The sequence below is a fragment of the Gobio gobio genome (assembly GCF_949357685.1).
Source record: "Gobio gobio genome assembly, chromosome: 1".
NCBI classification, from domain to species: Eukaryota; Metazoa; Chordata; class Actinopteri; order Cypriniformes; family Gobionidae; genus Gobio; species Gobio gobio.
The window spans coordinates 50,222,644-50,250,585 of record NC_137097.1 but is presented as its reverse complement, the minus strand read 5'-3'; the positions used below and the strand labels follow the sequence as shown (position 1 = coordinate 50,250,585).

The window sequence follows — 27,942 nt, the reverse complement described above, 5'->3', positions numbered from 1 at the left end:
TTTTTCTTTTTCAATTAAACGTTACACACAGATGTACGTCAATAAAGATCTGTCCTTACTTCTGTTTCATTGCGACTTTTAAGGCCTGTTCACATCGGGACGATTTTCGTGCGCGTTTAACGCCTCGTGACTAAACAAAGGGCGCCAATGTGAGTGTGCGAACTGAAGTGCAAAACGGCAGGCGTAAAAGCGTAATTTAAAAAAAAAAAACGCCTCTGGTTCATTTTTTATTTTTATGCGGCGCGTTAAAAACTGGCCGACCAATGAGATCGGCGCTTTTGTTCACGTGCCTGGAGCTGCTGAAGTGACAGTAAAACACGACTTGGTGGCGCTCAAGCACAAAACGGTCTTACCGAGCACACATTGATACGACGAAGTAGTAGTAAGTAGACAAAGAAGAAGATGAGCTGCTAATGCTGCTTGCCAGTTAGCAAAAAGTGTGTGAACGGTTTTCACACAGACAGTATTTACGTGCTTGGTTTTGGCAAGCATGTAAATACGGTCTCTCTTCTTCTTCTGTGTGACAAGCAAGTGTCAGAAGCGTAAAGTGCCGCAGCACCACCTTGTGTACTGGGAGCGCTATCTACTGAATTTGCACGTTCACTCGGCGCATCGCCAGTGAAAATCGCTTGGGTGTGAACACTCAAGACGCGCCAAAAAACATCACGAAAAACGCTGCCGATAAGCGTGCTCGATATTCGTCTCGGTGTGTACAGGCCTAAAGGGTATCAGCAACTACATGATAGACATCGCTGAAATAGGTGCCATGAGGAATCACACCTTTCATTTTAATCCAAGCAAATTTAATTTGTAGATTTACATTAATACTTGCGAATATCACAAAAACTGCTTTTTTATGTCTACATGAGAACAAATGGGTCACTTCTGAAGGTAAATTGAAACAAACTAGTAATTGAAATGCAATAAAATGTAATAACTTAAAGTGTAAAGCAAGCTTACAAAGCATTCTTACAAACTAGTTTGCAAGCAAATGCTGGCAACTGCCTTATCTTCGGGTTTTGAGAGGGAATATGATTAAAATGGCTATATAATTGAAATAACAAAATGGCTGAAATTGCTTATAGTATCTTTTAAGATGTTTATTTGATATACTTACATATATGTAAAACTATGAAGTTAACTATGATGGTACATAAGCTTCGATAATCGGAGAGTGCTCCAGCAGCTAACTGTTGGTATGGTTACATTGTTATGGTTATGTAATGTTTGAAGCCAAATAAAAGTTATTGTGATCTAACATTTGCAGTAAACGTCTGCAAAAGCTAAAAAAATTCCTTATATGATACGTTGAAATAAATCAGTGTAGTATTTGTTCTTTCAAACCCCATAAAAACAAGTAATTCTCCACCAAAGGAGAATGCACATTTTAAAAAGAATGTACAGAATGTACGAAACAGAAGAAAGTCAGGCATTCTCTCAAGAGACTATGATAGACTCTCGTTTCAAAACACTTCATCATCCTCTGACTGTAGTGCCAGCCCGTAAATATACTTGCTGCAAGACAATAAACGACAATCAGACCTCATCTGATGTGTAAACTCAGACATGCACTTCTTTATCCCACACACGCGCGTAAAAACAAACGCACAGGGTGTCTCACACACTGCCATGCACTGTGAGTCCTTTTAAATCCAATCACACAGCAGCGAGAGGCAGGCAGACCACGGTTGGCACGGTAACCTCAGGCAGACACCCACTCATGAATATGGACGCCAATCTGAGTTTTAATCAACTGGAGCCATCGACTGGGTGGAACCACATTTGCATTTTTAGTGGCAGGTAGACAGTAAAAACAAAAAGATGAGAGGAGAGATTAAAAACAAGGATACAAGCGAGAAGATGAGTGAAAGAAAGACTAGTTTACATCTTTAAAACTTTTTGAAAGAAAAAAAAAAATCTGAGAACATACGACAAGGATAACATGGAATTGAATGAATCATTTGTTTATTGGCCCCCAATGTCCACGTGATCCCAAAATATCCATTGATCACATCAAGTATCCATTCTTAGAAAGAGAGGACATTTGAAATACAAGTCCAATCCAATGATGGAGTGATCAAGCACTCTGAAATGCATCTTTTAGAAGATCCGGCCTCCTAAATTCAATCTTTTTATCCTTGTAAACCTAAACTGTAATCCAAATAAACCCACAGTTTGGATTCTGTGCCTATTTTCGCAATTAAATCTAAATTGGAACCGTACATTCAGTCTCTCTCTCTCTCTCTCTCTCTCTCTCTCTCTCTCTCTCTCTCTCTCTCTCCTCTCTCTCTCTCTCTCTCTCTCCTCTCTCTCTCTCTCTCTCTCTCTCTCTCACACACACACACACACACACACCACACACACACACACACACACACACACACACACACACACACACACACACACACACAACACACACACACACACACACACACACACACACACACACACACACACACACACACACACACACACACACACACACACACACACACACACACACACACACACTCCCTTAAGCCCAACAGCCCTCCTCTTTTGGTACTCACAGGGTGAAGTTCTCCTCTGGGTAACAGCGATTTCTTAATAGTCCAGCCCACAGCTGCACTCCAATGATGCCAAAAATGAAGAAGACAAAGAAACAGAGCAGAAGCACATTTCCCAGCATGGGTAGAGTGTCCAGCAGCAGGTTCACCAGGATACGCATACCTATACAAACACAGAAAAATGATTATGATACGAAAGATTAACAACCCTATGATATTCATTTTTCTAGAAAAAGTGGATTTTCGTATCCTTTCATTAAATGTAATAACCTTTCCTGTCTCTGACACTACCTTATAATATTACTGAGCAAAAATGTCATAAAATCAATGTTCAGCTTTTCACTGAAAACATACATTTGTCACATTGCGGAGTTAATGTCATTGCCACTCTCAGGTTATTTTTTACATCATTTTGTAATTTTATTTGCATATAACAATTTGTGTTACTATGACCGTCCACCCTGTTGTGACTCTTGCGAGTATGTCATCATAAAACTTTATGTTTGCTTCTGCAACAGTGGGATTGTTAGTGTGAGTGATGGTGTGTTCATGTGTGTAGTGAAGCACTGCTGGGATTGAATGAAGGGTGTGTGTCTGTTCTGATTGGAGAACAGCAGCATGTGATTACCACAGTGTGTGGGGTTGGGGGAAACATGAGAGAGGAGGAACACAACACTGATGGAACACATTAACACACTGGTGTGGTGTGCGGAAACACTAAACATGTTATAAACATCAATGCGGACAGGTGAAGGGTCTAGTGCTGTGAATATCTGGACCTCTGGAATGGAAGCAGAATTGTGTCTTTGGCCGCTCACAGAAAAGGCAATCACAGTTGCTAACAACAACAGGAGAGAATGCACATATTTTCTATTATGCTCTATTTGAATATATTTCTCATTTCTTACTATTATGTTGAAATTGGTTGTGCTGCTTTATATTTTTGTGGAAACTGTGATACTTTTTTTCAGGATTCTTTGATGAATAAAAAGTTCAAAAGAATAGCATTTTTTTGAAATAGGAATCTTTTCAATCATTAACATTATAAATGTCTTTACTGATCAATTTAACGCATCCTTGCAGAATAAAGGTATCAAATAAAAATCTTACTGACCTCTGAGAGTATCATCATTTTAGAAATTTCCATGACTTTTCTTGCCATTGGATTTTTAAAATTGCCTGAAATGTCCATCTCTTTTCCGACAAAAAGAGTTTGCAAACATTTAACTAAAATATCCAGTTGCAAATTCACAGAAAATGATACAAAAAAATACAGGTTTGGAATGACATGATGATGAGTAAATGATGACTGAATGTTCTTTTTTAACGAACTATCCTTTTTACGAAGCCTTGTATAAAACCTTGCTATAATTTGACATGCTACATGCACAGATAAGTGGATGTTAATTTGATTATGCATGCCTACATGCATGAGGGAGAGTGTGTAACTGTGTTTATGCATTGTGTTTGTGTGTGTCTTTTTATTTCCAGACACGCAAAGACCTACATTCTACAAACATTTCCTGAATCCGTCCCCTTGAACACTCACTATCACTTCATCAAGACTTTGAGCAGCAAAATCAAATGCGAGCTAATTCAGTTAGCATTTATATTTCATGTGCTACACCATGGTCATGGGCACTGAAATATTGATAAATCCTGGGCTTCTTATGGAAGATAAAAAAAAGGCCACAAGTTTTTGAATGGGTGTGAACGTGAAGCAGAGGAATATGAATTATGGCGTTTGTTCAAGGACAACTGTTTTTCTACCCAATTACAGGAGGGGATTAATCTGGCTATGCTAATGGTGGTGGCAGGGAAGTAATAGCTCTGAAATCCTCTTTGATTCATTCCAGCTTTGCTGCTCTGGAAGACCTGCATGCCAAACACAAAGCTACACAATGCATGCTACCGTGGCTTTGATAGGACAGGGGTTGATGCTGACACATGAGGATGCTTTTGAGGCTTGGCATTAACACCAGAAAAATCTGACACACAGTGAATCGGGGCATGTGTTGTTTACTCACTGGGTACTCTGTTGATGGCTTTGAGAGGTCTGAGTACACGCACTGTTCTGATGGCGGAGAAGTTGATGTTCTGGAGATCAAGGGAGTATTCCACCATCCTGAGAAATAGAAACATACAGAAAATTACTGTAAGTGTAAACAAACTGAAAAAAAAAAAAAAAAAAACTAACAAAACAAAAAAAAAAGTAGTTTTTTCTGCCAGTGTCTGCCAGTGTAGATGAGACCAGCTCATTAAAAACCAAGTCAAGACAAAGACCAGAAGAGAGTCGAGTTTGAGTCAAGACTGAGTCCCCATGTTCTCAAGTTCATGACGAGACCAAGACCATGAAAATGTGGAATCCGAACCTTATCTGGACTTAGTCTTTACACTGCCTTGAATGACTAGGTCTCGACTTCAACACTGGCTTCTGCCACCCTTTTCGTTACTTACTTAGCTGGTCAGACTGGTCTAACGTAATGGTTTTAGAGGGGTTTTGACCTGCTAGATGGCATGTACTTTAATTTTTGTAACAATTTATTTGTCTGTTTTTTCATTAAAAATAATGTCATAACAATTTGAGTGGAAAAAACTGACGGTCTGCACAGAGGAGTTCACATTGATCAGTGTTAAACATTTGATTATTCTATTAATGACCTTATATTTCCCAGGCATTTTATGTTATACATTTTTTAAAATAATATATTGCATATAAATCCAATTTTTTTTTAGTTTAGGGTCAGTAAGATTTTCTTTTTTGAAAGAAAGAAATTAATACTTTTATTCAGCAAGGACACATTCAATTGATCAAAAATGACAGTAAAAACATTTGTTTTTACTATTTGAATTATATTTTTACTATAATTTACTATATTTTATTTGAATTTTCAATTCATCAAATAATCCTGAAACAAATGTATCACTGTTTCCACAAAAATATTAAGCAGCAGATTGATAATAATATGAAATGTTTCTTGAGCAGCAAATCAGCATTAGAATGATTTCTGGATCATGTGACACTAATACAATAATATATTCAAATAGAAAACTGTTGTTTTAAATTTAAATTTTAATTGTAATATTGCTGTTTTCTGTATTTTTTCAAATAAATACAGCCTTGGTGAGCACAAGAGATTTCTTTAAACAAAATCTTACTGACCCCAAACCTTTAAATGGTAGTGTATGTATATCAACTCATCCCATGTGTTTTATTTTGTCCTGTGGCTCATTAGCAATCCAAAGGAATTTGGTATTGCTTCCATCTTCAGCACCAGGTCACATCCACTGTAGGTGAGCAGCATTTTCATATAGACCACACCACAATCAGACACCTCCATTCATCACTCTCTCTCTCACACACACACAGGAGGACAACAGGCCATTCTAATGCAACCCAACCCTAAGCACAACGCTGTTCATCTTGATCTGACCATGTGTACTATGTCAGGGACTGAAGCGGTGGGGTTCATCTCTCTCGTCTCTGTGAGAGCAGTTTGGAATAGCTACTGACTGCTCTCTGCATCAAACGGCCCTGTGGGATGGTGTGTTTGAAAATAGAGGCCAGAGGGTTTCTTTTCCCAGACAGAACCAGACATTATCTGCTGTTGATCTCCCATTTAATCCGCATGGTTCATCACAGCGAACAAATCTAGATGCTGTTGTGCTACCAACAGCACACACACACACACACACGCACAGCCACTTTATTCCCACCCAAGTGAGGACCATCTTAAAGCAGGCACACCTCCGGTGATGTCACCAATCTCGTCAGCCTCCCTTTGACCTCCATCTCCATGAGATGGTTTTCAATGGGAGGCATCTGCGGTGAGAGCTGAGTCACAGAACGGGACGAATGAGTCACACCGGCCACTGAGAATATAATGACAGCATCTCATAGCATCAGCACAGGGAGTCACACATTCGACATGTCTACATAACCACACAGTGAGAAATACTCCACAGCTCTCTAGAGCCGCTCCACTGCCAAAAACCTTCTCACATGCATGTAATTAAACCATTTAGTAGCGTTTACTTTAACGGGAATGATCTGCGGGCCCATATGGAATCTGCAAATGGCGTTTGAGGGGAAAATCTACAATGTGGATTTAAACAGGTAGTCATGTTATTGGACAGTTTAAAATGTGATGTTTGTGTTTCATTGCAGGTGAAATGGTGTTAATCTACAAAATTACTGATGAGCTTTTATGTAGTGCTGGCTACAAACATAATAGAATCGGGTGATTTTGGGCCGATTAATCCCCTTCCAACAATCCTAGGTAAAGTCCAGATTATCTTGATGGTTCTACAGATTATTTTATCAGATTTTCCTGTGTTGTGAGGTGCGTTAAGAGTGACTGAATCTGCCTGGAAGAACATCGGAGCTGCACCGATCTCAAATAGTAAGTATTCAACATGTTGAATATTTACAATCAGAAATCCTGTTGTGTGGGGGGAACCCCGAGGACAAAAATGCGAGCACGCTCTGGAGATTATCACATGAAACGAAACAATACCCAATCAGAAAGCGAACTGACGGAAGACTCACCCACAGTTTGCTCTGTTACATGTAAAGTCCATGTTCACATCGTCTCCACTACTTAATCTAAACATTTTCCTGTATAAAGCAGTCCATACACTACAAGTGCCATTTCTTCACCACATTAACGATTTAAAAAAATGAGAAGAAAAGGACAATCTAGAAAGATTATGATTGTTTCAAATAATGCAGTTATATCAGGAATTTGGGGATTGAGCTGAGTGAGTTAAAGCTGAAAAGTGAATGCACAAAAGTAAAATGAAGAGCTTTACTAGTGGATTAATTAACTCATCCAAATCATATCCATAGGACGAATCAGATCAGAACGTTTACAGCTGGCAATGACGTGAATGCACAAGTTAACTCAAACTAAGTTCAGCGCTTGTCAGAATGCATTGTGAATACGCTCTTTCTGTAAAGTTCTAATACATGTTTACATTATTAACAGATTAAATTATTAATACATTATTAACTTAAGCATAAATAATTTTTTGTGTATTCAGTATCATTATTTTTGTGTCTCAGGTTTATACAACAAAAGTTTTGAAATGTTTTTATAAAATGTTGATACATATTTAATTTAATATGCAAGACTGAATATTTGGTTTCATTTTTCACTTTATTAACATTGTATTTCTTGTCAAATAAAATAAGACACATTTTAGTCAGAGTAAATGACAAAAAAAAAAAAAAAATAAAGTACTTAATGAATATAACATAAGAAAAAAAACAAACAAACAAAAACCCTGCAAAAAATTACCACTAAAGTGAATTCCAGTTTATAATCCACCGGTGAGTAGAAACAAAGTGCTAATTAAAATATTCAATGGAGACTAAACATCTGGTTGCAAGCGCTGCATTTCGGCAGGCAGGTGCGGACATGCTGTGCCTTGATTAGAAAAGTAACCAATCATTATGACTGTACCAGTGAGACTGGATGTTAATAAAAGTTGTACAAAGGGCTTATGGGATATTCATAACCCTAGAGGCATGGCTTTATCCAAAAGACTTGGTTTAAGGGAAAAGAGTTCCGACTGGAAACAGGTCAGAAAGCAAGAGAGAGAGAGAGAGAAAGAGAACAAGGACATGGACTGTGTTCCTTCGTAGTACTACCACAGATGAACGATCGACTCCATTGCTGTTGTAGAGCTTGACAATCCCATTATGTCAATTACTGTCTGACTGACAGCGGTGTCAGCACTCGAAAAGTAGTGGGACGCTGCCACACACACACCACTGCGGCTGCTTGTGTGGCTCACGGATGTGTGTGGCTCAAGCAGTGACAGACATACTCCTTAACAATAATAAATTCCAGGGTATAATGTTTCATAATACAGATGCAAATCCTCATAAAAATAAGCAAAAGCTCTCTCATTACAAATATAACATATGTCATAGAGACAGAGCACATTTAGGCCACGCCCTGTCTAAAGGCTGCTATGTGACAGGGTGTACAGCGACCGTTCGAGGAGACAAAAGTGGATACAGGCAATAAGACGTGAAGCATCAGCAGGAAGAATGGGTAAATTTTGGGATCCTGACACTCCGTATGTCTCAGTATGCCGATGTGTGCAGTAAACATTTTGTCACAGCTAAGTCAAATATCCAAATGTAAGTTTTATACATTATGTTTCCTGTCGCTGGTTACGTTCCCCTCTAGTGGGTGTAGTTCTCAGAGTAATATAACATGTCGTGCCCTGTCTCAATTGCCTGTATCCACTTTTGTGTCCTTAAAAGCTCGTTTTTTTGTGTCAACAGCTTATAAAAATTCTGGGTTTTTGGTTCTGGGTTTTGTTTAGCTTGTTTGCGGTACATTTCGTCACATATCAGCTTTTAGACATTGTTCTGTTTTTTGTTATAAGTCAGAAATGACAAGGAGGCCGCTTCATGGTGGGCGTGGCTTTCAGATTATGACGCGTGTCACTCTGTCTCTATAGGCATGCATGATGAGACAAGATTCCAGTGACAAGCAATTTTCTTTTGTCCATGTCGAAGTAAAAATGCTGCGTGATGCAAGAAAATCACAGTAAATCAGCATGACTTGTGCGCTTTCCCAATACAATGCAGCTGAATACTGTAATTCTAAGGTGATTCCATGATTTCAACCAGATAAGATGCTTTTTATGGATCTTCTTGTGGAACTTGAGGAATTTATCATTACATTTTTCAAAACTTCCACAATTAATCAAAACAATCATAATCCAAGTCACGCTTCAAAATCAAAAAAAGACTTGATTTAACTGGCTGTATCATAATAGAAAACATTTCAAATGTATTCAAATAATAGGCGGCAAACTCACACTTAATCTCTACCCATCCATGTCTGATATATGCATTTATATCAAAGGAGTAGAATTTTAGTCCAATGGATTTTCAGTGTGGGTCAAGCTACCCAATGCAAATGTATTAAAATGGAAAACCTGAGAGCATTAAATAAATTGGTAACTGATTGAATTATTACAAAATGTTTAATAAACAAACATGCATGTAAAGCGGGATGTTAAGAACTGTTTATGAATGAATTGGCGTGAGAATTCTGTACGAACACTCACACAAATATAGCCTTGATCTGTTTGTATTCACTGCATGCACAAAGAGTGCACTAAACTTCAGATATTCTTAGCTCATATATTTTTTTTTATTAGGTGATCTATTGTACAGCAATAGGGACAACGAGCCTGGAGAAACCGGAGTTTAAGTGGCTACCCTGCAGATCGTCCCATGAACTTTTTGGGTTACCAGCCCAGATAGTCTAGGACTATACTACCCATCACTTTCAAAAAACATGTTAACAAGAGGAAACCCTCACAATAAAACTCTCAACAATTTTGAACTGTTCAAACCTGAAGGCAGCAGCTTTACTGCACAGTCAGTCCATGACTAAACAGACAGAACTAGCACGAAGACCTTCTAATACACTATTACGTCATGTCTAATGACATACTGAAAACAAATTTGAGTGAGCTTTAGAGATAACCAAGTAAATATTTAAAGATTACAATGGTTATTTCTCCATAAAGGCTATTCTTAATTTGAAATGTACGCATTTATAAACTGCTTTTAACCACTCTGTAAGCTGCTGTTTTATTATTTCTACAAAGCACTGGACAACACATTTTCGGCTAGAGCTGAGCCTATGTTAAGATACACACAGATACACACTCTCTCCATCCCGCTCTCTCTCTCTCTCTCTCTCTCTCTCTCTCTCTCTCTCTCTCTCTCTCTCTCTCTCTCTCTCTCTCTCTCTCTCTCTCACTAAAATTCTCTGCATGTCTGTCATGAATTATTGAAAAGCTTGAGACCAGCATGGCTTCAGGAAAACTCCTAAGTTTGATGTGCATTCGTCACTTGACTTGTTCTCATTCTCTCTCTTTCCTTTTACTCAGCCTCCTTCATTCTCTTTTCCCCTCAAGTGTCTCCCTTTCTCTCTGAGCACACCTATTCTCTCTCCATCACTGTCCAAAGTTTTCCATAATATCTCCATAATGTCTTACAACATGATAGCAACTGAATCAGTGCTTCTGGTGGGTCAAGAGCAGTAGTATTATGTATATATTATTAGAGTATTCATTAATATTTTAAATGATCTTTTAAAATGCACTGTAAGTTGCTTTGGATAAATGCTTAAATGTAAATACATAAGCAGTTCTTTGAAAAACAAATCTCGAGATCCCTCGAGATCTCTTTCACTAACCTCAGATAATACATGGCAATGTTAAGTATGAGCCACAAGCGCATCTACACAAACAAGTTCAGGCCGAGTACCTCAAGCTATTTGGAAATATCTACTATCGTACATACTATGCTAAATACAGTACCCCAATAAAAAATGTTCCACTGGCAATAGCGATACTGCTGTAACAGTGGTATCCATGAAGGCATCCACTCATTCTGAACATCTCATTCAATTTCAATCTAGTAGAAAAAATATTTCTTCTCCTCTTTCATTTTGAATTTCCATAACATCTTTACTCATTCACGCCCGGGCCTGCTGAGGGAAGCAGAGCCTTAGGTGCTCCGTCCATCACTCAATAAACACCTGCTAATCACATACAGCAGCTGGCCCTCTCATTAGCATACATACATTATTCATTCATGCAAAGAAAGCTGATTAGAATAGAGGATCAGAGAGGGGATTGGACAGCTAAGTGAAGAACAGTACACGACAAGCTATTTTGTTTCAGAGTGAAGCCAATGAGACGGGTGTATAATTGGACAACATTGTAGCACTTTAAGTAGAGTTCTTCACACACAGTGTTCCTGATTAGGAATGAAATAAACGGCTCCATTTAGATGCATAAATGCAGGCTTTGGGTGAATACACACACATTCACGCTCAGGAGGTACAAGTACACACTTGTACTCAAGGCAAATATTCAGGCAGAAGTCAGACTGACCAGGTTGGATGATCCAAAAATATCAGCAGAGCTTTTTTCCTTTTTTTTTGCAGTGTAGAATCAGTTGAAATGTCAGACTGGCGATTGAAATGTCATATAGAGTGAGAATACCCGAGAGAGCAGGATCTCTCCCCTCTACAAACACACTGACATTAACACCATTTACACAAACATGCTTTAATGGCAAAAGGGTCCGACCCTGAAAGGCACCATGATGCCTACCGGATATCTTCAACAGAGGGACATGAGAGAACTGAACAAGCTACATTTGGACAAATTAACCACCACAGACACATGCAAATTGACAGACATACATAAACCTATAGAGAGATGAGCTTATCCCTTTCCTTTTACACCTGGAGGGATTAAACCTGCAGGCAGGAGGCCTTTCTGTATAACATTCTTATAGAAGCAGTCCCTCCCGTACAGACAGACACACTTCCAAACACAAATGTGCTAATTTTGAATAGTTTGCAGGAAATTTTACCCACAGCAGGGTATAAAATCAATTAATGCTAACTAGGGCTGCACAATATATCGAAATTATCGTAATATCGCAAATGTACATATCGCAATATGCATATCGCAATGGCACACAATATCTGAATGATTTTAATAGGTTTTAGGTCGACGCATATAGCAGAGAATAGACTGGGCACACGACTGTTACTTATGTGAATTGCTTGACGTTAAAAAGAGTTATTAAATGCAATAAAAAACAACTCACGAAACTCACGAAACCTCAACTTACGAAAAACAACTCCTTGCAGTCTCGTGCTGTCTGCTGTCTGACACACACACACCGAAACGTGTGCACAAGCCTTTTTTTTTTTGTGTCGTGTTACACACTCAAACTGTCAAATACACACACAGTTATGCCAAATGGCTGTCTTGATAAATATTCATGTAAACACAGTCGGTTATGCTTTAAATGCTTTAAATTTAGATTTTACACACTTAAAGCAATATCGTATCTTATATCGAATATCGCATTATTTAACAAGGATATCGCATATCACATTTTTCTTCAATATCCCACACTCCTAATGCTAACTAGCGTTAATTTTGTTGACAAAATCTGACAAAAATTTTTTAGTCAAAAACCTTTCCCCGTGACTAAAACGGGATGATGACGAGGCGACAATAAGGTCATTAAACAATAACTGTGACTATATCAACACGCAATAAGCAGAGCAGAGACTAAAATGTAGTTAAAAAATAAAAACTTTACCAAAATCTCTATTTTTGTTGAAAAAAAGAGAGACAAAACATTACAGACTAGTCTTTACAAACTTCTACTACGAGCTTGCCAGATTAAAATCCCCCAATCAGAACTTTTCTGTTAAAAGGATACATTTTCTGCCCAGTGTTTTAGCCTACTTCATTTTTACAAGTGCTCTCTCTACACTGCGGAAGAAGCGCCAATGATCTGAAAACACCAACAAACAAGTAAGCTGGAGTTTAGTGATCTCCATTTGAGATATTCTGCTTAAAAGAAAGTTTCATTCAACCAGTCTGGGTTCTATCATGAGCCACTTGCGCTGTTTGCTGCGACTAAATCTGTGATCAAACCTCCTCAGTAAATACCTTTAATATATCCAAACATGGATCTCAATATTGTTTGCGATTGTGGTTGCTAAATAAATCTTATAGGCAACCTTTGTGTGGCAATATAAAGTTTTTTGTTGTTGTTGTTGCTGTTTAAAATTAGAAAAAACATGAATGCAATTTGTAATTATTGGAATTACTATTAGGAATTTCACTGATTTAATTTGAGAGACATTTCTTGTTTTACCAGTTTGCGTAATGTAAACAGAGAATGTGTTAATTTATATGATAAATAGCCAATAATAAACCAGTACACTAGATGAGGTAAAATAAACCAAACGTATGAGTTGACATTCTATTGATTCACGCTCATAGGATGAAAGTGCAATAATCCTGATTAAATGTAATTTAAAAAAAGTATCAAACGACAACAATCATTGCGATTACATTTTTGATCAAAATAATGATTATTATCAGTTTAACTATTATGCAGCATGATGAAAATGTGACAGTTTTCATTGACAAAGTCTTTAATGTAACAAATATAGTCATTGCTATATGTCAGGCCCCCCAGGTGGGTCTAGTATAACTTTAACAGAATAATTGAATTACAAATCAACCTTGCTGTGCCAAGCAGTGAGGGAACGTGCCAAAACAATGGAGGGATGGACAAAAAACAACACAAAAAAAAGCCACAGCATGTGTGATGTATTGTGGGGAGAGACATAAATAAACACAGGCAAATCCTGAACAGGGGTTTAGGGTTTAGAAGGAAGAGAGAGAGAGAGAGAGAGAGAGAGAGAGAGAGAGAGAGAAGAGAGAGAGAGAGAGAGAGAGAGAGAGAGAGAGAGAGATCGGCTGTTTCAGTGCACATCAATCAGAGTGTGTGTCTGTGAGAGTAATTAGCTACCTGCCGACGGGCAGCCTCTCTCTAATTGTTCACTGCTTTGCTGCAGCCTCTTTTTCCTGCTCTTCATTCATCTCCCTCACTTTCATGTACCGTCAGTCTTCTAGAGTGTTAATGTGTGGGGTGTATATGTGTGTGTGCTGTTGATGTGTGCATCTTGAGAAATGAGACTGCAAAAATGATGACTCTTCTGTGGGTGTGGGGATGGAAGAGAAAAAAAACTGAGAGAGAGATAGCGACTAAAAAAGGCAGTAAGGAAATCTGAGCTGAGGCAGTGCGAGAGAGAGAAAGAGAGAGATGGGGAAAAATTGGGAGAAAGAGGCATGTAATCTGGGTGTGTAGTTCGAGATAGCCTCACTGACTTCACCCACAACACAACAGAAGGATTAGCCAAAGAGTCGGCTAGAAAATATCACACAAACACAGAGACATCCCACAACACAGAAAACACACACAGGAGAGGACTTGATGTAACAGGGCTTCTAATCCAGTGTTTACCAACCAGGTGTGTGAGTACCTCAGGGGGTACTTAAACATTTCGATTTTACTTGGTTAAACATGTCTTCTTCACCTGGAAGTCGCAGGTTCTCATTAGATTGTGCACTAATGGTGTTGTATTTGCTCGTGGGTGATATTTCGTACTTGTTGAGCTCTGATGCTTTTTAAATTCCACCATTCAAAAAGTGCAAATGACTTTACGTTACATTTCCCAACTGGTTTCATTTTTTAATTAATTTGCCGTTAGGTCTTACTTTGAGAACATTTATGTATGATTGCACCCAGATGTGTCACAACTCTGAAAGACCAACAAACGCAGGTGTCTTCTTGCAATGCGGGATTAAATTTCCAAATAAAAAAAGCTGGCGGTTGCCCTGACAATGGCCTGCGGCTCCTGACATCCTTTGACAACAGTGTATCCACGCTTGAACTTGAAGTGAACAAAACTTTCTGCAATGCTGGTGTTCACACAGTTCCCTAGCCTGGATGCCAGCCGAATTTAGCCTCGCCCACAACATTTGAGTTCGGGAAATTCGGTCTGGACTTGATCCGTTGTGGAGCAACTATGCCCGAACAGGAGCAGTTCGGACCAATGAAATTGTCAGGGTGGGCTTTATACGATGATGGACAGATGCTCAACAGTAACGTAATCATCCACGTCCCCAAAGAGCGCTTGGGTTAAATTCGTTCTAATCATAAACAGAGAACTTGTTCGTATATGCATTCACCTTTACTATTTCTCTCAAAAATGATGATCGTGTTGGTAAGTACGCAGGGGCGGGGCCAGAGGGGGGCCTGGGGTGGCACGGGCCACCCCCAAAATGTAATTGGCCACCCCAAGTGCCCCCCCCCCCACCCCCACCCATCAGAGTCGGAAGGTAATATGTTGTTGGACTTGTCAGTATTAATTCTTTACAAGTAGTTCCAGCGGTTTTCTTAACTAAAACTAATATTTTACAGAGCATTGATTTATTTATATTTTATTGTATGCATGCAAGTGGCCACTGCACTCATCCCCCTGTTGTTGTTGTGGTTGTGGAGCGCCTCTGCACTGGAGAGGAACCACTCTACCGTCACGTGTTGTTATCGGAGTAAATAGTGGGCGCAAACGGACGGCGAAGTGCGGTGGTGGGTTTCTCTACTTTAAAGCTTATAAAAAAATTGAGCACAAAAATAAACTAAAACTAAGCCAATTCAGGAGCTAGAAGACGCGAATGAGAAGTTGTGCGCGCTGTGAGAAGAGTGTGTGTGTGTGTGTGTGTGTGTGTGTGTGTGTGTGTGTGTGTGTGTGTGTGTGTGTGTGTGTGTGTGTGTGTGTGTGTGCTCATCCGAAGCGCGCAAACCCGCGTCTCAGATAGCGAGCAAATATTGAGTTCTCTTTAAAGTCTTCCGCCTAAACGGACAAATTCACACAAAAATTGTCAACATGATCGTCTTGAGTATTCTAGCAAACTAATATTCCTGCTGTCTTTGTTTTTAATGTTAATCAAACTACAAAAGACAAGGAAATCACTCACTGCTTTAGCTTTTATAACTTTAATAACAGTCTTTAATTTATACAGTCAAATAGGCTATGCAATGCAATTTTACATTTGATTACTGATATTCCATTTCTGAGAACTAATGTTAGATCTACCAGAAAAACCTGAAAAGCACTGTTTATTTTATAAGTATCTTTGCTCTGATTGTATTTATTTGTGCTTTTGCATAGTTAGATTATTTGTTTTTATTTTCTTTATTTTTATTTGACAGTAGTTATTTTTTCCCTGAATATAGCACATACAGACTGAACCATGAGTAATTTGAACAGTTACCCTATAGCCTAAATATTCACATAATAAATATGTATTACAGGCCCCCACTAATTATTCTAGAAATAAGTTAATTCAACGAAGGTAACCTCTTTTGCTGTATATTTTTGATGGTTTGAATGCATACTCTCCATGTTTTACCATTTATGAACTATCATTTATGTGCCCTATACCATCACCATTCATATCTATGCAACCAATAAATAAATTACTACTAAAGTACAAAATTGTTTACAAAAAACACATTTCTTTATGGATCTAGTCACTTAATTTTTCTCTCAAAATGCACCAGATTTATGCATTTAAATTTAAAATGAACAATTTTCTTTTGGGGAGCAACCCCTAGCCTAGAGGGACCAATGTCTACCCAGCATAGTCTCAAAAAATTCTGTGGGAAACCCGTATAATATATAATGTAATATATATATGTATATATATAGTATAATGTAATATAAATATGAATAAACACTGCTACAGCTTCTTGTTGAGCTCAAAAGCCTTTCTACTCTTGTCAATTATGTTGGTCCATCTTGTTTACAACTATATACAATTATGATGGAAAAAAATCATGCTTGCATTGCATTTACCACAACCCATGTTCTTCTACTACTGTTGAGTTATTTGTTATTTCATATCAAATTTGAAGTTGCTCATTTTTAATTCATTTACACTCATTATAATACGTTTAGTTATCAATAATATACAGTATTATTACCTCCAGTGTAGGGCTATTTATACTGGTTCACTGTTTACATGTATTTAAATGTGCCACCCCTCTCTGAGTCTGTGCCCCAGCCTGGCCCCCCCACGAAAAATTGTCTAGACCCGCCCCTGTAAGTACGTGTATCCTTAAATTCTTTTTACAACATCGACAAAGACCGTTTACACTCATCTTCTTCTTCTACTTCTTCCAGCGTGCGTGCAGTTAATTTCTGTTGACAACTATGCGTGGCTCCGTTGCTCTGATTGGTTGTAGGTCTATCCAATTGAGGTCTTTCCTGGTTCGGTTGAAACACGCCCCATAATCACAGCCCAATGGAGCAGTATCAGACTCATATTCTGACTAGAATTGAGTATGACGACGTCAGGCTAACAGTTCCCATTTCCCTGCCCTGAACCTGGCAATATATGTTCTTTGCATCCCGTCTACAAGAGCACCTTCAGAGAGAACATTCAGCGACAGTCAGCGACATTCTGTTCTTGCACGGATGTAAAAAAATTATTTTAATAATTTGCAGTAGCTATAGCTAGTAAGCCGACAGTTTTCGCATAATTTCGTTTAGTTTTGAGTGACAGATGTCGTACTTGATTGAGCCTATTTTTCTCTGTGACATTTTTTACGGTATTGACAGTATCATGATAAGACAAAATAACAAATACAATTATTGTATAGCCAACATTTTATATTTGTTAGCCCAGTCACACTCTCTTTTTTATGGGAAATATAAATCTGGAAACAAGGTCTAAATTTAGCGGGATCGGTCGGGTCAGGAAGAAAATAATTCTAAGCGGTAAGCGGGTGAACACAGAGTGAATTTTAAATGGGAGTGGGAGTGGGTGTGTGCGGAATAAAACCTATTAGAAGACTATTCCTTTTAACATTCCTCAAAGTTACAGACTGCATTAAGCTAATGATACACAGGGCAAATTTGTTTTGCAGAGTGGGCACTTTCCCATTGAGAATGGGCAACAAATTTCTATCTAGATACTTTAAATCAGTCATGGGCCCTGTGTCTCACCTGGTTGCCCATTGCCCAGCAACATTGCTCAAAAAGTTGCCCCGGGAAGACGAACACTCATGTGATGTTTCGGCACTACTCAACTGAACCGCACAGTGTGATGCAACCCCTCATCTGTTTGCTATTTTTTTTAACCATGCAGTGAAGACCGATTCACTGGGTCATGGAAGTAACATATCCCCTTTACACTTTCCAGTGGGTCATATTTGACATTTTTTTTAATTGCTGTTTGCTCTCAAATCATACTTAACAAAATGAGAATTACATTAAACATGCCCATGCTGTCTGTGGCTTTTAAGGTTTTCTTGCTCAGTAATACACAGTAATAAATTCCGTGTTTCCCAGTACTTTCCTCCATCAATACCTTCCCTCAAGCGTTCAATGTAAATACCTTGATAATCTAATCTACTTTGAAGCAATTTTGTAATAAGCTGTTGGTCCTCAGTTCAGAAGGTAAATAGTAGGAAGCAGAGACAAATATGTGTCTTGAACCATATGGGGAAAAAACATTTGATGGTTTTAGCTAGTTAACCGGGTTTAGCTGGTCTCCCAGCCTTGCCAAGCTGGTGTTTATCTGGTCAACCAGCTGGCCTTCTAACCTGACTAGATAACAAGCCCTCAACATCTCTTTAAAACCCTCAGATTTGACCAGTATAACTAGTCTGGCAAGGCTGGAAGCCAAAAACATTAAAGGGATAGTTCACCCAAAAATGAAAATTAGCCCATGATCTACTCACCCTCAAGTCATCCTAGGTGTAGATGACATTCTTCTTTCAGACAAATAAAATCAGAGTTATATTACAAAAGTCCAGGCTAATCCAAGCGTTATTATAGCAGTAATAGTTGTTCTGTTTTTGAAGTCCATAAAAAATGCATCTGTCCGTCAAATAACGTGCTCCACGCGGCTCCGGGGTGTTAATAAAGGCCTTCTGAAGTTAATCGATGCGTTTGTGTAAGAAAAATATCCATATTTAAAACTTTATAAAGTAAACACGACCACCTTCCGTGTTCAATTTATGGAAAAAGTGTTGAAAGGTCCACTGCCGATCGAAATACTAACGTTTCACTTTCAACAGTTTTCCATGGAAGGCAATCGGCTGGAACTTTACTTGATAAAGTTTTCAATATGGATATTTTTCTTACACAAACGCATTGATTCGCTTCAGAAGGCCTTTATTAACACCCCGGAGCCGCATGGAGCATGTTATTCGATGGACATGTGCATTTTTTATGGACTTCAAAAACAGAGCAACTATTATTGCAGTTATAATGCTTGGAAGAGCCAGGACTTTTGTAATATAACTCTGATTGTGTTCGTCTGAAAGAAGAATGTCATATACACCTAGGATGACTTGAGGGTGAGTAAATCATGGGCTAATTTTCATCTTTGGGTGAACTATCCCTTTAAGCTTTAATGGACAATATGAACAAATACACCTTGCCAAAAAAAAAAGTGTGAATCTATCACAAATCACAAAATTACTCACAACAGTGTGTATATGACACAGAGTTGTTTTATACCAGGGATACAGGCATGGAACAGACTAATGTCTGTCATTAGGCAAAGCTACATTAATGCCCATCATGTTCTAATGAGTCTAATCTTTCACTCAGCGAATCCTGCCAAACCCAGGGTGGGGCTGCTCACTGATACAAACCCTGTACTACCTTATTGTACTTAAATGCACACTTAAATGTGCAACCAAATTAACATGCAACAGTAGAGAAGAAAAGCTTAATGTGCTCTATGAAGAGAAAGAAAGATAGCTATGCGATGCATTGCTCATGGCCAATTAAGGTAGTATATAATAAAAAATTAACAACCTGTATCACATTATGGCTGTGTTCCCATTTGTTCAGCCTCTTAACTTATGAGTGTTTGTCTCCTGTGAGTTAGTGTGGATAGAGACAGAGAGAGACTATGTGTATATAACAAATTACAACAGGTTTATCTCACTCCAGCAGGTCTGTCCTGTTGATTCAATGCTTCTCCTGTCTGTTTTGATGTCCTCCTCAGAGAAACATCCAGACAAGTTAAATAATACTCTCATAGCACTTTTAGCAGTTTTCACTTCTCTTTTTGGCACTAAAAACTAGGAGATCTTGAAAACACACAGCATAAAAAAACCCCAAAACAAAACATGTGGGATGCCTGTACTCGACATAGCTGAGATCTGAAGGACTGTAGCTGAAGGGTTTGGCCTGGACATACAACAGAACAAATAAAAAGACCATCAAGGGCATTCTAGAGGAAAACATGAAGTACAAGTATTTGAGAGATACTTCACAATCTAAACATTTAGTTCTTACATGAGCCATTTTCTCTGAACAACTGAATTGAAATGTCCATTAATACAGTTCACAGAATGCAGACGAAAAAAGAAACCCACTCAGGGTCACTATAGCCCCGGATTCACCTGCAGCTACAATGAATGGTATGTCAGGGAAGGTTGGAAAAAAAACACAAATGCCCTTACCCTGCCATGACGATGAAAAAGTCCAGTCTGTTCCAAGTATCGCCAAGATAACAGCGATGGCCAAAGATCCCTAGAGCCACCATCTTCACCACCATCTCCAGTGCAAAGAAAATGTAGATAAATGCATCAAAAGCCTAAAAGACAGAGAAAGAGAGATCAATAAAGGCACTTGAATAACACAGTGTATGTTTTGACAAAACCCATGAAATCAAAATCTATAGTTTTGTGGCTTTGAGTCCACATTTAGCTTTGAGGCTTTAATTATAGTGTAGTCCTTAAAGTTGACAATCACTGCACAAATTTGTCCAATTGACCGTTCGCAAAGACCCGCCCCCCTTTAGTTACTGTTGCTATTTCCGACAAGCCATGACGCTCTCACACCACACACGTTCTCACGTAGAGAAAATACTTCGCGGAGCAAAGAGGACACTGACAACATGCCGACAGACAGGACAAAGCAAGTTACTTTTGACATGAAACAAAGTCTCAACTTTGAAATTGTAATTTTTTTAAGAAATTTAAACAATAAATACCGTTTTGTGGCTCTTTAATGTGTCGTGATCGCTGTAGCGCCTCAGTTAAAGCTGCTCGTGAACCGATTATCTCTTCCTTCTAGTTCATTGATAAGCATGAAATATGAACACTAAAAGAAATGTTGTTTCAACCGCGGAAAGACGTCAGTACACACCGTTTTTCCATGTTCAAGTCCACCGACGTTAATCTACTAACTCTCCTGACTGCTTTGTCGGACAAAACGGCAGATTCGGCGATGTGATTGGTCAGTTCGCCTGTCAATCAAACTTGCGGCGAAGGGTGAATTAGATGCTCTTTATAATGAGAATGTGCCTCCCCCAAAACCACCAATTTTCCTTGTAAATTTTCAAGTTGTAAATTAAATAAATTCTTAATGACAATGATCATATAAAGCAAAGATCACAAAAAAAACTGTGTGTGTGTGTGTGTAAAACAGACCCAACATTAGATTAGTTATTTCACTTACTGGATGAATTGCAAAGTTAACCGTGGCAACTTGGAAAGAAATTGATAGCTTTACACTGGGCCATTGTCATGACTTTCAGAGCATGTTTTTTTTTTTCATTCGCTGTGTGTCAGAATCAACAAGCGGCAGACAAAATGTGATGACATTGTTTCTGCAAACTGTGATTCCTATGTAAATCAGAGGTGGCTGGTGCTTTTGAAGAGAGAGGAAACTCAGAAAGACACAGTTTGACAGATATAGATAGAATGTTAGATAGAATGAGAGAACAATAGACAGACAGAAAGACAGATTATAGATTATATTAATTTATGCAACATGAATAGTATACCGGATGAAACCAGTTCTCCAGATCTGGTTCACGATGACTGAGTCACTGACAGACAGACAGATAGGTACAGTACAGACAGACAGATGATTATTAGAGAAATGATTAGCAGTCCATACGGAACCAATTCACCAGATCTGGGTCACAATCCATTATCATGCTCTGCTTTTACTGTGCTCTCTTCAAAAGGAACCACTGATCATTCAAATTGTTCTGGGAAGGACATAGTGACCGAAACCCTCTAAAACATAATGTCTGACTGCCATTGCCAATGAGAACTAATGAGAGAAGTCAAAAGCTGAATGAATCCGAAACGAAAGGTCTCTCAAGAACCCTTGTGTAAATGAACGATTGATTATGAAGTCCAGTCAGCACCCAGCCTGTTCACCCTCACCTGACCCTGGAAGACCCTCCCCGGATCTCATTTCCCAAATGACGCTGAGATGACTGACAATCAGAGCAGACGATCAGCTTGACAGAAAGCGTTTCTTTCATAAACAATTGAGTCGCGCGAGTACACAGACTTTAAAAGAGCTGTTAATTAGCTCCTTACAAACACTCCGACGTGTGATTGTCGCTGTCAAAGCCCCGCTGCGTTCTCATTACGACACCACAGATAGCTGGGATTTCAACGACTGATTACACAGACCAGTCAGGCCGCAATCACCCTCATCAATGGCTTTGTTTCTCTTCTTACGTTGGTCACTCGTTTAGTTCTTAAGTTCGACCCTGCGGGGATAATTATAAAGATGTGAGAAGCGTTTTTTTGCAGAAAAAAGAAAGTCTGTTACGTTGTGCCCTTCGTCACTTTACATGTCCCCAGTTGCCAAGTAGAGCTGATACAGGTTTTGTTTCATGCTACAGTGTGTATGTGTGATACAGGGAGGAGGCCGTTGTGCAGCGATGCCAATTTGGACGCCCGCCCGCACGAGAAACGGAGAGTTTGAAATCGGCCAGTGCAGGCGAGCAAAACAGCACTGGTTTAAGATCCCCTGTGGGACCAGAGGACGCAAACATCCTGGCGCCAAGAGGACGCTTCCTCTAAAGCTACCTTCTTCCACACGGCATACGTGACATATGGCTCTCTATACGAGTCTGTACACACACAGCAAGCAGGAGAGAGACAGACTCTCGTTCCTGCCCACACAGTTTTCATTTCAACCCTGTCTTTTTGTTTTGCAGTCAATCCAAAAAGCTAATGTGAGAAATATCGCATTGCAGACCTTCATTTGCATTTCTCTCTTCAAAACTCTTTTTACACAATGGAAGTGCGGCTTTAAACAGCGAGAGCTCACTGAGGGAATACTGTCAGCCATCTTGGCTGATAAAATATTGAGTCATGGCTCTCGCTCCATTTCAGCTGCACCTATGAGAAGGTAAAGCTGCCGCCTGATGCCTCTGGCCTGCTTTAACGTATGCGACTTTCACAGGTAAGCCAGAGATGTAAGATAAGCCTACAGTCAGCAATATCTCTTAATTGGGCAATGCACTGTAGGCAGTTATTGGGAATTGCTATAAACCTCATTCGATTTGGCGGAAAGCTTAGTAATTAGGAGAAGATCTCGATAACTTATCATCTCTAAGACTAAAGGCCTTTAATATGACTTACAGTGCTTTGCCTGTATTGTTTCATCCTTGTAAAACTTCTCCCAAAAAAAGAAAATGACTCACGACTTATAGCAGAAAAGATAATATATATATATATATATTTATTTTTTTCTGTTTGGACCCCATTGACTGTTATTGTATGGCCAAAACATTCTAAAAAAATATCTTTTACAGAAGAAAGTCATTCAGGTTTGGAATGACATGAATGGGCGTTCATAAATGACAGAATTTTAATTTCTGGGTGAACTATGCCTTTAAGCGGTAAGCTTTTGCATCAAATCAAATTGGTCTGTGCCTTGATTATTGTGAACACAGGGCTTATGAATTTAGACGGTGTTGCAAATGTCGGAGGGTGTTGCACATACAGAGGATGTTCACAAGTGCAGGCAGAAGTCAAAATCACCAACCTACTACCATCCATTATGACACTGTTCAAGATCGGGTGTATATAAATTAATCTCATATTGATGAGTCGTGAGGATGGGCGGCCCACAAAGGCTCTGTTTTATTTATAAGATACCAAGAGAGTTTATACTGCATACATTGGTAAAGATTAAGAAAAAACTAGGAGGGGGAAGGGAAAATACAGCTATTTTGTCTGATATCTGAATATAAAAGTTATAATTTTCTCACTTTCATGTTGCTTATTACATTAAGGTAATTACAAATTGCTGTTTACACGGTAGTTTCTTAAGTATTGTCTTAATCAGGTTAATATCAGAGTATTGTTGTCCATGTCAACGTACTGACTGACCGTTTTTAGGTGAGCTAATCCTTTAATGGTAGACCCAGGGTCATCCAAAGCCCTGCACATATTGCCTCACATTCACTCATTCATACACCGACGGCGGTGTCAGCCATGCAAGGCGCCATCCAGCTCGTCAGGAGCAGCTGGGGTTTGGTGTCTTGCTCATGGACACCTCAACACTTGGTCAGGTGGAACCGGGTATAGAACCACCAACCTTCTGGTTTGTTGACAACCTACATGAACCACTGAGCCACTGCCACCCCAATGGAGTGTGTTCATGTTTAAGCTGTGCAATGAAAGCTGAAATGGAGCAAGTGCCATAGGCAAAAAAATTTTTTTCTCTCTGAACAGACTCCTTGGACCCAGTCATCACATCCAGGCAAGCTAATGAACACAGCAGGGCTCCTGGGACAGTGAATGCATGGAGAGTTTAGAGGACACATGAAAAATGTCCTAAAGCTCCCAAAAGATGACATAAGCAATTAAAGGCCATTCTTTGTCAACACATCAGGTGCACAACACATTTTTTTCTTAGAGTAGTAATATGCACCCTTAAATTAATACTTAAGTTACTACTATGAAACTTTTAGAGGTTAACACGTTACTATATTTGCACCTTTTTTTTCCAGAGAGTGCAGAAAGTATTGTTTAAAAAAGATGGCGGACTGAGAGAAATTTTGATTATTATCAAACACATTTAATTCAATACAATTACTAAGATAACATGGTAATTAGAGTATCATGCTTTTAATTTAGCAACACGCTAATATTAATCTCTATTGAAATCAAACGAGAATCTGTGCGTGACAAGAGTTGCTGCCTAATGATGTTCTAGGGGTGGCCGATATGACAACAATATCATATGACGATTTTTTCAGGCTTGATCGCAATCCATGATCTTATATCTGTCTGGGACTGGGACTGTCTGCTAATGTGCTTGTTTTGGACAGCTGAGCCAAACACCAGGTCAGAGAGGATTCTCAGAGAGCAGCGGATGCCTCCCAGGTGCTGTTTGAACTTGTTTAATTCCTTGTTCTAAAGGTGTAGACATGATGAATTAGGAGCCCAGAACCACATCCCTACCGCCACCCCCTCTTTTGTAACTTAGCCATTTCACCGTAAAACAATATTTCAGTGGCTTTAAATAAGTTTGCTACAATACCAAACACTTGTTTCTAGAATAAAAAAAAAGAAATTCTCCTATAACCGAAACATTTCATCCACAGAGACTGCCTAACTACCTAAGACTATGTTGCAAGTTACTGAGCAGAACAGCCAAACTAATTTCCCTTTTTAAAATTAAAGACATAAAAGGCAACAAAAAAATAAAAGAAAAAAGAATGACAGAATAGGTTGTTCCATAACATTTACAATGCCTTAGAAAGGTTGCATGTTAGGTTTTGGAAAATAGCTAGTCTGTGTGTAGGCCTATATATGTCCATACTGACCTGTAGAACCTGACAGCGCTCTGAGGTGCAGTCGATGTTCTCGCAGGGCTGGTACATTCCCAGAGTGACACAGTTCAGCAGGATCACCATGATACTGATGCGCTCGAACCACGTGAGGAAGCTTATGTTAAGGATAATGTTTATCAGCAGACACCTAAATGCAATAATACACAAAAGTTCATTTTCCACAGAAGATGCGTACCTGTGGGGAAAATGCTACCAAGATGCTAAGAAGTAACATTACTGTTAAAAAGTTTCAGTCAGTAAGATAAAAAAAGAAAGAAATCAATGTTTACTCAGCAAAAACACATTAAAAGGGACAAAGACATTTATAATGTTACTAATTTCAAATAAATGATGTTCTTTTGAACTTTCTAGTCATCAAAGAAACTGTATCATGGTCCATATAAAAAGTATTAAGCAGTTTTAAGTATTACTGTAAGCATAACTGTTTTAAAAAATGTTTCTTGAGCATCAGATCAGCATATTAGATGCTGAAAATTCAGCTTGACAATCATCAGAAAAACAAATTACAAGTATATTAAAATAGAAAATAAATAGTAATATTTCACAATTAAGTTTTTGTTAATATATATAAAACATATCCAAACTTTTGAATGGTAGTATATCAATGTAGTTTGCTGATTGCTACCAGAATGAGTCCCATGCTGAAGTTTAATGTTTAGGGTTTCAGATTTATGTATGTGACAGGTGAGTATTTAATATTTCCTATTCAAATTCAGGAACAAGATTTGTTTTACAGATTTATCTTCCATTATTAGCTGTGTTTGCGGCTGATTAATGCCTTAGCAGACACCACTTATAATGATAATTCTGAAAAGCAAATCTTGTTGTAAATATTTACCTATCATCATGAAATATAGCACCATGCGGATTTTGGATGTAGATTCGTTTACATGAACAGAGCAGTTTATTCACGCCAATGTAGCCTCAGCAAATTAATAAACATTATACAGTACTGTATTTATCGGGCCACTCAATTAATCCAACCTTCACAGTGAAAGCACATCACGTAGAAACACAAAACAAATTGAAACCCCCTCCTCCCTCAGGCCTGTTAGCTGGAGTGAAATCTTCAGGCCTCTCCACTAAATCTCTACAAGCCTCATCTCTTCACCTTTATGGACCATTTCTTTTTCAATTTACTCTACTCCGTCTTTTCCTCCGGCTTGGTCAACCTTTTAGTGAGCTATTTTGTTCTGTTTGCACATACCGTCTGCTCCTCCTCGTTTAACTTCCTCCTTCACTCCATCATGTTTCTCTCCTTCTCCCTCCATCTTGCCTCTCATCTCCAACACTTGCCTTTTATTTCCTGTTTTCATGAAACATTTTCTACAGTTTGAACCGTGTTAGCCACAGGGCAAAAGGGTTGCTGATTTCGCTTTGTGCTGGATCTTACAACGCTATACACTCCTCAATTAATTAGGACCTACCAAAAACGCACTGCACCGGAAATAGGCTTCTGGCACTCAGTAAAATGTGATTTAAGAGCAATTTTTCATTTCATTCTCCCCCTTCAACTTTCAATGAGAATACATGTACATTTCAATATGCATGTGCTATTAGACTAAGGGATTTGCCACAGTGTTGGCCACACTATGAACTTGCGTGTGTAATATTGTAAAAAGCCTTGCAGGCTTGTGTTCCTGCTTTAATCATTAGAATGGAGACCGCAACCCTCATAGGGGTAAAGCAAGCATCCGCATCATTCAGCAAAGCGTTCGCTCTGGTTACTTGCTCCTTTCTTTGTTATATTATTGTTGATACCTCATCAGGTTATGAGGCAGGCTTTTGGCAGAGCGAAAAAGCACCAACAGAAACACTTAAATGACATTAAAGGGACAGGAGCACAAAATCAATCTCACAGAACACATCACAGAGAGAGAGGGAGAAAGAGAGAGCGAGCCAAAGCCGATAGGTTGACAGAAACATGGCCTGTTTATTTAAGGAATAGATGGAAGGAAGGCTGAGGGAGTGTGAAATAAGACAATCACATGCACACAGGGAAAACATTTCACTCAAAGATGTTATTGGGAAGAAAGGGTGGACGAGGAATTGCACTTGATTTTGCTTCTGGACCTGATATCAAGTGGCAAAAAAACACAGTTCCAACACTGTTTATTATGCAAGTGAACAAAATGTTCTTACAATTTTTTAATAATAGCTAAATAATAATAATAGCTTACAATGTAAACAGTGCATGAGACTGACACAGAAGAGAAGAATTTGCTGAATTAAGTATTTTTTTTTTTTTTCTTTTTTTTCTCACAAAAAAGTTATTCTCATCGCTTCATAACATTAAGGTTGAACCACTGTAGTCACATGGACT

The 27,942-nt window shown here is 38.7% G+C and overlaps 1 protein-coding gene across 1 annotated transcript in view; it reads right to left on the bottom strand.

Annotated features, from left to right (window-relative positions):
• Positions 1–25,706, bottom strand: part of cacna1ia (calcium voltage-gated channel subunit alpha1 Ia) — a 132,789-nt gene extending 107,083 nt beyond the window's left edge. The window contains exons 1-4 of the mRNA XM_079826914.1: positions 25,593–25,706; positions 20,464–20,597; positions 4,574–4,671; positions 2,550–2,709 (exon numbers count right to left, since the gene is read on the bottom strand). Coding sequence (XP_079683040.1) covers positions 2,550–2,709; positions 4,574–4,671; positions 20,464–20,597; positions 25,593–25,682 — 482 coding nt within the window. The 5' untranslated portion in view covers positions 25,683–25,706. The remainder of the gene's footprint in view (positions 1–2,549; positions 2,710–4,573; positions 4,672–20,463; positions 20,598–25,592) is intronic.
• Between the last annotated feature and the right edge of the window lie 2,236 nt (positions 25,707–27,942).